The following is a 12,424-nucleotide window of genomic DNA, read 5'->3' as shown; positions in this document are numbered from 1 at the left end:
GGAATGCCCATGAAGACACACTTTGTTTGATGCTCGTGCAACGTAGTACTAAATGACTATGGTGGGATTTACGAATTAACCATTTGTTACCACTCGAACGTGTATCACACCAATTGTCGTTAAAAATTGATTAACCGTAGTAGAGGAATTCTAAGATCTCTGCCTTATCCGTGAGGCTACTTTCGCTGAAAAAGCTGTTTTTTTTTTTTATATATATACAGGTCGCCGTTGAGGCATTAACAAGGGTGGATAATAAAAGTCTCAGAAACAATTTCGTATTTTCCCTGGTCTCTAAAGAATCGTATAAATGGTTTTTTGTTGTCTTAGTGGTTTATTTTGTAAATTTAGGTTTCACAAAGTGATTTTCGAAATGTATCTATAATGATTAGCTAGCAGTAACTTCGTTTTTCCCTAGGCATGTTAAGTTGTACAGCTTCTTTAAGGATGTTTTGTTCGCGACCTTTCACAGGGAGCATAGCCGATCACTAGATTTTACATTTAACGTTTTCAATTGTCCTTGTCTAACAGCGGTGCTGGACGTACCATTCAATAGTTTCAGCAGTCATCATTTGATCCTAGTACCGAATAGGCTACGTCGACGATTACCGTACGAGATTGTTTCTATAGACCTTGTGATTCCTCTTCACGTAACCCGAAAATAACAATAAACATCATCCGAATGACATTGCGATCGTAAGGCTTGGCTCGCTTAGCGTAGTATGCAGTTTTTTTACTGTATGTATGCGAGAAATAAAAATGAAGGAAGTACATTTATGTTTTAGTATTTGTGCAATGCTGGGCCAAGTATCAATGAAAACAGCTCTCTTGGTCACTTACTCTCCAGGTAAACGAGAATTCTATTTGTCCAATCAGCTGATTGTACGAATATTCCGTAGAGAAGACGACGACAACCACTCAATGCTCTGAAGCATCAATCGAAGTAGAATTCTATTTATATCATTAGGTCTGTCCTGAGCAAATTACACGTTTTTTCGCATGCCAACAGAATGACTCAGATATTTATGGATCCGTTAATGATAATACCAACATGTTCGATTTGAAAAATAACTATTCCTATTATTATTATTATTATCATCCGTTTTCTTCCCTTATTCTTTCAATTTAGAAATGCTGAGCGGTCGGCAAGTGGTGCAGACGCCAACAATGACATCATAATCATTACGCCATTGACCGCACCTTGCGTTACGCTTATATGTGTCAACCTCGGATCCTACGCTGGCTGTCACGAGAGCACTGAAGGTTCTGACTATAGCTTTGGTTGGATCTATGTACAAGGTTCGATTTGTGTTCTGCGACAGTTACCTTGTAAATGCAACCTCTCTCACCTAGTCCCTGTTTAAGGTTGAACGCGTAGACTGGTTGGTTTAGTTGCATCTCCCGCCAGGTACTGGTGAAATGAAAATTTCTTAACGACAGACTACAACCTTTTAGAGGGCTCTTTGAAAATAGTACGTATGTTCGCATGTTTTCTAACATTATTACCTCTATTATCTATTATTTTTTGTATCTGCCACTTAATGTTTTGGGCTCACCAACGCGGTGCGAGCGCTATAAATAATTTGCTGACCTGTCTTAGACATGGTTATATCATAGCTTCAAACGTCAGCTAATCTATCAATTGAGTACTTAACTTTATAACTTAATAAAAACACATTGTAAGGAAACTTGATTTGGCGCTTCAGTTTATTTCATTTGGGATTGAAAGTCTAAAATGAATTTTCTATTGATTTTTTGCACTACAAGTTTTGCTAAAAACAGTATGAAAACCTGAGGTAGCTTTTCTGCTGAAATAAGGTCAAGGTAATGGCTTCGATAACGAAATAGCGTCGCAGCTCCCGTCCTATTCGCTACCCAATCAACGGATGGATGAATCAGTAATAGGATTAACTGTCAAAGTAATAGCAGTAAATCATCAACCAAGAAATGATCATTATCTGTGAAAAAGTGCTTGGTAATAGTAAAACTCTAGCAATTAGTATCATATTCGTTTTAGTTAGGTTTCGCATTTATTTAACAGTCCCTGTTGCGTCCTATGATAATTGCGTTCCATTGATAGAACGATAGAGGCAGGGGCTCTGCCGGTTAACAAATTCTATTCTTGACGTGGAAATTCAGAATGCAACTATTCCAGTAGTACGGTAGAAACAATGTATCGCTTGATCCTCGTTTTTAATAGTTACCCGTCATTATAGGTATCGTCGCTTCTAGACAACATTTTCGCTTAAGGTAATAGCTTAATTCTCCTCAGACCTTCTTGTCCACGGCCTTGTTCGATTCTAACGGCGGCCAGGCCGAAAAAAGCTAAGCACTTAATATTTCGTATTGCTATTTTACCTTTTCTTCGACGCTACACATAGCATAGGTGACAGTAATAATTCATTATTGGCCTAGTATGAAGAGAACTATACGAATTCAATTCAATGCCAGTGTGATCACAGACCTCTCATTTTTTCCTAACGGTTTTTTTTTTTTTATTGTTGCATGACCATTCTTACTCAGATTGCCCTGTTAGTAATATTATATATAAGTAATATATATATATATATATATATTATAAGATAATTTTCACAATTGGTAAATTTTTCCCAACGAATCTAGTTTGTAGCAAATCTGCGAAACCTGGTCACATATTCCGTAAAAAGCATCGTAGTCCGTTTCCTTTGCTATCGCTTATAGAGAGCTCCCAGTAAGTGCCTGGAACTATTGTAAGGCTTAGTCTGGCAACTGACATTTGTAAAGATTTCATGAATTCTCCTAGACTGGGTAGGTTTCGCTTACGGTGGCGGTTGTGGCCTATCTGAGGACTTTGGAGTCACTACATCATAATATTATATGTATTTATAGATCTAAAGATCGCACATATAGAACTAGTAACTATCTTTACTCCGTTCGTACGCGATCGTTAAGATTAACAGCAGCAGTAATAGTATTTATTATCATCATAGTATAGATTCTATTCTACAAAAAGTATACGTTAACAAGTCGATCTTGACTATGAAACAAGTTTTTCTTTACGTAAGTGCTAGGAGACAAACAATTTTTTATATTGGGCCGATTTTACCTAAAGTTCCATAAGTATGTTACCTGCGTTTATGTGTGTGTGCATTTCTTAAAATACGTTTAGCGTCTATGAGCTATTACTATTTTTTTTTTTCATATGTAACTACCAGTATAGGTTTATTATTATTATTTTTTGTTTTCTCTAGAACCTTGCGTCTTTTAACGTCGTCTCACCTTGCGGGTTTTCCATGTGAATACGCTCTTCAAAACCCCAAACCATCAATTTCATCAGTATCACATTATTACTCTTATCATTAAATTCAGTTTTCAAGCGTCTTGTGAACTTCTGATAACTTTAAAATGGTATTGGTTTCTTTGGCGCTCGTTGTTTGCTTAGTCTGGTTTTCTGTTATTATTATGTTCGTATCAGCAAACATTTTCAAAAATCAGCAATGTTATCTAGAACATACAGAGCGTCACTTGCTCGTCTCGCATTCAGTGTCCTACACGCATCGTCTATGGCGGGCCCCTGCCTCGGCCTTCGAAATTGCTCGGTTTTTTACGAGTCTCCGACCCGCATCTATTGACACGAAAGGGTTGCACACGCACTGACATTGCGTTTCGTTTGAATTTGCCTTCTAACAACGGCCTACAGCGCCTCCAACATATCTCAACGATTAAAAACCTCTATATTAAACGACCTTAGTGAAATTTTCGTTTTTCTTTCCAATGGTCTGTTACTCGTAGGCGGCTAAATCATTTTGCTTAGCATCTTAAGTGTTGCTTAAGACCAGCCTCGAAACAAATTGTCACCGTTGACCTTCATCACCATTATTGTTGCCTTACGTGCATAGACGTATGTATAGTGCCGTGGGTATTCATATATAGAGTTTTTATCTACTCATTCTCGTCGTCCCTTTTACTCAGTTGACCATAGACCTTCCACTTAATTTGTTGAATTTTGACACCTTTGCCATGAAAATCTCTATATTTTTGTTTTCTATTTATAACAATAACAACGAAGCTATATAATTGAAGAATTTATAATTGGACCGACACCAGCCTCATCGAGAAATGCGGCTCGAGATCACAAATAATACCGTAGGAGCGAGAGCTTATCCGGAAATTTCGAAGCCAGAATCATTACCTCCAAGTTCCGACCCCCATACACTATCATTACTCAATCGGACAACAGTACGTTTCTGTAGAAGGGGTAGAATTCTAAAGAAGAAAAGTTGTACAACCTAACTTCGTATGTGTCCGGTCGTTCAATGTGGCTTCAAGGAAATTTCGCGAAAACAAAAGTACGTTTTCACTCGTAAACTCAAAAGTACGTTTCAAACTCAAACGGTTCAAATCTATTAATAGATTAAATTTTAAATATAATATTACTTAGCCTTTCCAAACGACATTTGACCTGTCGTTACTAAACTGCCCTAGTCGCTGTCGACGTCCGCAACGCTCTTAGAAAGTCAGCACCTGTGTCACTTTACGATAGTTTTACCATATGGCCATACTATTTTAAGATATATAGCTTCTTTTTTTTTCCTAGGCCCCAATTTATTTTCTACTACAGCAGCCTGTTAATTCTCAAAGCGTTCGTGGAAGACAGCTGATCGTTTACTTTTGCCACAGCCCTCAACGGAATCCGATTGTTTCTACTCGAACGCCACCCTCACAGCCCAAACAGACCAGCGACCCTCTCAACGCAGAGCATTGCCGTCGATTTTGCATGCCTCCGGGCTCGCTTTGAAGCGAATCTCTTGTTTGTTGTCATAATTTCCGCTTGATCATTTCCTAAATTGGTGCCGTCCATATGGTCGAATCACAAAAACAGCAGTGCCCGAATTTGCTTTGCTCTGCTCTGCTCCACTCCGTTTTCATGTGGCACACGTCCACCTTTAACTTATCTTTTCGATGTCTAAATCTTTGGAGACGGTAGAGGGGTTGAACATGCATACCCTTCAGTAGTATGCAGTATTTATCGTCAATGCATATTCATCGGGTATACAGCGGTTATACATACATACATACATACATACATACGTACATACAACAGTTTTTCTTCGTTTCATATCACTATATAAACAAAGAGACAAGCGCGCACGCATTCTCGCCACGCGTTAATTGGTTTATTTGCATAAAAAGACGTAATCGTACATCACAACTAAAACAACTTCACGTCACGTACCACCCACGCAATTATAACTGGGCCCAGATGCTGGTCTTGGCATCGCTTATCAACATCGTGGCCAGTCGATGGAATTACCTTAGAAATATATCGTTATTTTTGTTGTTACTAACCATAAGCGTGTTTATAGTGGCACATGCGGCCAGAATATATGTTTGTTTACAGAGTTGATAATATTTCTCTGCGCTTGAAGCTCGACGGCCTCAGGAGGTGACTATTCGGCTTTTCATTGTTTGACCATACAGAACCAATATGAAGGATCAAACTTTGCCTTTTTGCGCTTCTCCATATCACCATCAGCCATTGTTTCCCTTTCCGTTGTATATTTCGATTTGTTTTTTTTTTCATTTTGTTTCCTTTGCAAGTATCCGTAAACTATCAATTTTTATGCGCGACTTCAAGACTTGATCTACCATTTGATACGTTCACTGTTTTTGGCCGTGCGGCCTTTCCTTATAACTTATATATCTACATAACTATAATTATCTCGTAGCCGCGAGGTGCCTGAAGATTCTGAACAGTATCGCTGCTTTTTTAAGACATGCTAAGTAAACAAAGTGCTAAACGGAAGAATTAAAGTTAAAAAGGCAACTTTATAATGGAGAACGATTAATATAGGGGTAAGGATAGGGTTCCTCTGGATGGAAACTGTTCATGTAAGCAGACGTTCTATAATGGATCGTCGGTGTTACCGCTTTTGGTGTTTTTGTTGGAGTGCTCGCTTATGATTATTAGACCATCTTAATTTATATTACATATTATAGTCATATTAATTTGACGCCAATTGAAACTGGTAGCCAGACAAAGGCAGCGGTACTATTACGATCGCCCTAGACTTGTCCCCAGTAATTCTAGATTTGTCACTGATCATGTCGTTTACGTTGGTTACATCACTGGCTATCGTTGGCGTTGTAGGAATCGTATTATCTATAACTTCAGTGATCACGGTCGACAATTACCGTTACGGTAGTAATCGCGCAAGTGTTATATCTATCTATTGATTCCAGACCCTGAGCGCTGGATGTTCGTAGGCGTCCTGCGACTCGATGACATCCGTTGGAACACGACAGTTTGGCTTATTCCAAGACAGGTGCTTGTTGTTCCGCTCGTATCGAACTTATATCTGTCGGATGAAAAGCGTAGCGTTCTTTTTCACGTTTCCTTAATCCCGTCAATTTACTAGACCTTAAAATGTTCCGTCCTTTGCCTCGTTCTTCGAGGTCACAGGTCAATACCTCACTAATTTAAACGAAACTCGGTTAACGACATTGAGGATCGCTATCTTTATTTATTTTGCTTTTGTTGATTTTCGATTCCTTGGACCCGAGCAGCAGTAAGCAGCAATAAGAGCTGAAATAAACCGTGTCATAACAAACGCCAGGCCAGTGATGAAGGGAAGCTGGAAAACGAAACGTATTTGGCTCTGATTGACGAGTTTTTAGTTGTAAAAATATATAGATTGAAGCATCTAATTAATCATAGTCTCTGTAGCGTGATCTGGCACCCCGTTTTTGTGACCTTCCTAAACATTTCATACGTTCTAATCCCATTTTCGCCATTGCTATGTATTAGAAACTCGCTAGTCATTGTTATCCATGATTGAAGTATACGTTCGCCGAGGTTGGCTGGAGTGTTAATGATGTCTAACCGTTGATCATTACCGTGAACTGATTTATTAGCGGTTGATTGACATCAGTTAGCTTGCTTCGTAGTAACCGAGGGATATTATGTAATGGCTGCTAGCTCTGACAGGTGATAAATCAATCAATTTTCGCATAGTTGCAATTCTCTACCTGTAGATTTGAATGGCCCTTATTTGTTCGTGTGCATCTGGAAAATCGTTAGTTGGACTGCTTTAAAGCGGGGCAGAACCATTCACCGATTTCGCGTTATGTGAAACTTGCTTTTTGACGATGGTGTGACTATCAGCGTCGTTGATCCTGCCTTCGTTATGGCTGAGGAAGTGTCATCATCCGTTATCACGTCCCCTGAGGTCTTTCAGTCTTCTCACCATGACTCTAGGAAGGTGCCCGATTGCTAAGTGATTTACATATGTCGCTTGCTGCTCGTTCATTATCTTTATCGACGATCCCTGGCCTTCACCGTCATGAGGCCGATCTCTTCAGCGTTGTTGGAGTTGAAACATTGATCAAAGAAGCTCTCCATCGACCTGTAGAGATGAGCCCGCACGCCGGAAAGCTGGTGCCTTTGATCGGGGTAGGTCTACAACGAAGAGATAGTAACGCAGAGAGCGAAATGGAATAGAAGCGTTTGTTATAAATCAATTTGAATTTTCCGTACTAAGCCAAAGGGCGGGAAATCCGATTATCTTACTAGCAATATATACCCACACCTACATGCGTATATTATTGATATGAACTTATTCCAGGAGAAATCCACCTAAACTTTCATATCTCTATATATATATATATATATATATATATATAGAGAGAGAGAGAGAGAGAGAGAGATCATGATCCGTCTAAATCTTGACGTTTGACACTTCGTCCCCAAGAACAAGTTGAAGATGTGAAATAACTAAAAATAAAGAAGAGAGCTGCGCATTACTGAATGTCATTTTCGCTATAAAAAGGATTAGAGAAAACATTTAGAAAGGAATAAATGAGTGACCTCCTTTTTTCGTGCGAACCTTGCCAGACTTTTTTCAACAAGAACGAGACGCTCGTTATAAGACAACACTGCAAAAGAATTTGAGAACTTCATTATTGCATAGGGGATTATAGAGTTCTAGGGCTAGTGGATAAAAATGAGCGACATTTCGGTCATGCTCTCGTTTTCTACCTAAACTGGTCTTTGACAATTATTGACTTTAATTCGTACCTTGTTAATGGGAACAATGATTCAAGCATAAGCTAAGACGGAATACTTCCGATCGATCCCAAGCCAATACAACCATAAACGAATAACCAGTATTGACCAGGACGTAAAGTTTACCGTACCAAGCTAGAGAACAGGATTTCCTTCTTTACAAGCGCCTGTGTGAGCATCATCGATTGTTGGTAATGGACATTATCTGAAATAAAAACGGCGGAACGAGGTCAGCAAGTACTGCTGACGATTTGGTTAAAGTTTCGATCTGTATGGGGCTCGATAAACTTATTATAGGGAAAATGCCCTATATTCCTGAAATGGATTCTGCGGAACCGTTTCATACACCAAATTCCTTATTGTGGTTTAATTCGTTTGGGAAAAACTGTTTATATACGTTTGGACAGGCTGCCCTTTTAACTCCTATAGTTAATCAGAAATGGAAAGAAGTTACTTCTACAGAAGGAGACAAATATTCGCAAGGAGTACAAATTTATATTGTCTGAGCTATTGTTAAGACTACGTTAATGTGAGATGTCCATTTTGCCGAAAAACTGAATGGGTTTCGGTCTGTGAGAGGATCTGAGCAATTGATTTCAAACAGGTGTTTACCGTCAAGGGTTCCGTGTATCAGGAAGAACTTCTTGTTTTTGATGTTGTCGACTTGACGGGTCAAGTCAGCTGTTTCGTACCCTCCGACGTTGACGCTAGGATTCTGCATATAGCGTTCAGTATAAGCGGCATCTGAAATGAACAAAGAGTCACATTTATATCGACGACCTTATAGTTTTAAACACGCAAACGGAAAAATTGAGATGCTAGTTTAAGTTCTTAGTGAAAATGTAGTGTTAATGCGGTTTTGTTAAAGCGCATAAACTCACAACAGTTCATAAAGTGTACTAAATATTAAAACAAAATAAAGGAATTATTAAAATTAGTTATAAATGTGTATAATAATAAAACAGTTTTAGAAATAGTTTTAAAGTATAACACTATTTAAACCAACATGGCCTTAAACACACGCTAATTAAATAGGTGCTGCTCGCTGGGATCGCATCGTAAGTGAACATGACCCAAGCCTCAAGCTCATCGTCCTTATAGGTTCCCGTACAATGACGCAGTAACTTACCATAGTATAGCCAGTTGGAAGCGGGCGCGATTGAGATTCCACAACAGAAGACGGGGTCGGTTTCGCTGTCTTGAGCAAGTGCCAGGGCTGTCACGTACCCGCCATAGGACCACCCCTGTAAAGCGACATGATCCTCTTCAATGAAGTGTAGCATGCTCTTGAGGTAGCGTACAACGGCCAGCTGATCGGCTACTTCGATAGTGCCAAGGTGTTTATAGACCTCGTGCATTCGAGTTTCGCCTTGTCGGGCGGAGCCTCGTCCGTCGATACTTGCGTAGATGATGTTTTTCTTTGAAGCTAGATAGTGACCCCAGCTGATCACAAAACGCTCTTGAATTGCAATCGATCCTGGTCCAGCGTAACTGCAGCGACAGTGAGGCGGATGAAACACGACAGTCCGATATGCGTTCGTTAGTCAAGCCTTGACTTATAAGAGGTCATCAAGATGTTCTGTTGAACATCCACAACACAAGCCTTAAACATCTAGTTTTTTGTATAACATGGTGGAGTGATGCCACTCATACGTCCTATTGAGCCCACGTTAGCCAGTTCATATAATCGTTTCTCAAGAAAAATTCTAATGTACAACTGCTTTTCTATTCATGTCGGACAAGGTCTGATGAAAGTTGGACATTGCGCAAGAAGCGTAGTTTTTAATAATCAGCAAACAAGACTTACACGTCAACCACCATTGGGTATTTGATGATTTCTTCATCACGAAGTCCTGGCGGAAGTAACAGACGCACCGCAGCATCTATGGATGACAAAAGGGTGTCGACATCGTTCATATGTCTGATTATGTAATTGTGACGAAATCTGCTATTTAGATGAAGTTATATTGTGAATCCTGGAGGTAACTTATGTCACATAACAACAATGAATCAATAACATGTACCACATCGTATTTAAATGTGAAGCCATTTGAGAATAGCGCAGAAATGTGCCGCTAGGTGCATCTTCAAGCATTGTTGTTATTAACCATATGCTGGAACCTACTAAGGAAGTGGAGTAGAGAAACGCCTTTCTTCAGAACCGGGGGCAACTCTTTCCCGTTCAACGTCGCAAAGACTCAGAAAGAATAACAACGAAAATATCGATCTAGTAAGTTACCTATGTGCAAGTAAAGTTTGCTGCTCTACACAGCTTCATTGCACTTGCAGATAGGTAACTGGGTTCCACGAAATGGACTACAAAAACAAATGGGTCGTGCGTGTCTTGGCCCTTACCTCTAGGAACAAAAGATTGATAATAATGCTGCGATGATTGCTTGCACTGTTTACCGATAGGTGCAACACAGCATGCGTTCTTTGTACGAATATGCTGACGATGAATGAATGATGAAAAGTTGGGAAACAGAAAGAGCTCATCAAAGAAACTTACTATATTTGTCCGTCAGAGGGGCTGAGAAATTTCGGACCTGAGGCATAGCTCGAATCTCGACTAGTTCACGCAGGCGGTCATTTGTATCCATAATTTTCACTGAAATTTGGAAAATTTAAGTTCGTCAGAGTTTAGTTCTACGTTTTCAGTTTTTGAAGTTTTTTCCATTTCTATAAGTTCCGTTTTAGTCATGGTTATGGAACAGTCTGTAGAAAGCGTTAAACAAACAATTGTAGTCACCAAGTTCAAATTTACATTATTGATTTAAATTAAACATTCATTTCAAATCCACCACAGAAAGAGTGACAGCACAACTTCTCTGCACTTCTTCACAGCTTCTTCTGTAATATTTTTGAAATAGTCCATTGTTACATAAACACAATCGAGAAAAGTATGTATTTCAACTATTTTATACCATACCCATTATAAAAGGTCCACAACGTCAAATATTATACAAATAATATACATCGATAAAGGTCAAAACTTTTTTCGTAAAATGTAGGGAACCGTATCTCGCAACAGATTCAATGCTGTTTAGTTAAGATCGCATGTAAGTTATGCGAACTAGCGGCGTAATCTTTCGATCGCCGCTATTTAATTATTAGTGTTACCTATAACAGGCATGGACTAGTCCAACGATATGTTAACGTTACCGCTTAGCCCTAGAACTACAACTTAACCAGATGAAGCCACAGTGAAGCGTTTCTTACCGACTGTGTTATTTTGGACGACATCAACGAGGGCAACTGAGGGTATGCCTGGACCAAGACATTCACGAACATAGAAGTCTGCCGTGGGATTGAAATGCGCATCGACGAAGGAGCACTCGATGTCGACATTGAGATCGGCTGGAGAGTCCGAAATGTTGGCGGATCCACTTCCGATATCGCAAGTTAAGCACTCGAGCTCCTTGTCATCATCTTTTGTATCCTTGACACGGTACAGATGTTGTTCGCCCGGGGCATTTTCACGCGTCGACAAGAAGTATCTAAACGAATAGACAAATACAGACAAACACATTAGGACATATTTACGTCGAAGACAAGTGCCTTTGGACGATATTTTCACAAACGAACGCTAAGGCTCTAGAGTGACTTTGGTAATATCGCTTATGATTACTTGGACAGTTCAATCAAAAGCTAGCCAGCTGGGAAAATAATAGCTCGTCGCGTCCCTTGTAAGGTGACGGGTAACATATTTCATTGACATGGTTGATAGTAGTTCGCAAGATCAATCTTACACAAATTTGTTCTTTTTATCGTATGCTTTAAGCGATACGATATCAAACGGACCATGTGTCAGGTAATCGCGTTCGCCGGTCTGAAATGATAAATCGCGATTGAAATTCATTAGTAAACAAAGCGAACGTATTTAAACAGAATAAATAGTTAATTATTTAACTTTTTTAATAGTATAGTACTTGTCATGTAGTAAGGTGGGCTATAATTAGGTCCGGAAACAATACAATCATTTTTTAAGGCCTTTTTCATTTGCCAAATTCATCCTATCGCTTCGGTCCTCATAGAAGGAACAAGTGATACCACCTACAGTGCTATAGACAGAGCGCGTGTAAAATTGCTACGTCAGGCTTCCCACTAACGGCAGGACCTATAAGCTTGACGCCAAAGCTATTGCTGTTTCTATTTAGCATCCCTATCTTCTTGCTGTGTTGTTCTATCTTGGCATCATAAACTATTATGCCATCCTTTGTTCCAGAAGCGTCTTGTTATCCTTTTTTTTAGGATCTCAAGTTTAACAAGTTTATGGCATTTTAACAAATTGTAAACGAGCTGAAAACCATCAAGCATGTTTGTGTAACAATAAGATAGAAATTTATTATACCTGCAACGGGAACTAAAATCAATATTAGAAGT

At 39.3% G+C, this 12,424-nt stretch overlaps 1 protein-coding gene across 21 annotated transcripts in view; it reads right to left on the bottom strand.

The window, feature by feature from the left end:
- Nucleotides 1–1,681: 1,681 nt before the first annotated feature.
- The window catches only part of Dpp10 (Dipeptidyl peptidase 10), a 329,746-nt gene continuing 319,003 nt past the window's right edge, over nt 1,682–12,424 (bottom strand). For 19 of the 21 annotated variants that reach the window (XM_086991325.1, XM_086991326.1, XM_086991324.1 and 16 more), the window contains 9 exons: nt 11,791–11,870; nt 11,261–11,538; nt 10,551–10,649; nt 9,849–9,924; nt 9,171–9,532; nt 8,654–8,785; nt 8,173–8,246; nt 7,844–7,911; nt 1,682–7,435 (listed from right to left, as the gene is read on the bottom strand). In XM_086991325.1, the coding sequence (XP_086847451.1) occupies nt 7,318–7,435; nt 7,844–7,911; nt 8,173–8,246; nt 8,654–8,785; nt 9,171–9,532; nt 9,849–9,924; nt 10,551–10,649; nt 11,261–11,538; nt 11,791–11,870 (1,287 nt within the window). In that variant the 3' untranslated portion in view covers nt 1,682–7,317. The remainder of the gene's footprint in view (nt 7,436–7,843; nt 7,912–8,172; nt 8,247–8,653; nt 8,786–9,170; nt 9,533–9,848; nt 9,925–10,550; nt 10,650–11,260; nt 11,539–11,790; nt 11,871–12,424) is intronic. The other 2 variants (XR_015329269.1, XM_086991329.1) reach the window with 2 other exon arrangements.

This window comes from Varroa destructor, unplaced genomic scaffold, assembly GCF_002443255.2.
Source record: "Varroa destructor unplaced genomic scaffold, Vdes_3.0 BEIS01000005.1, whole genome shotgun sequence".
Lineage (NCBI taxonomy): Eukaryota > Metazoa > Arthropoda > Arachnida > Mesostigmata > Varroidae > Varroa > Varroa destructor.
Note: the sequence above shows the minus strand (reverse complement) of the source record. Positions and strands in the feature narration are given on the sequence as shown.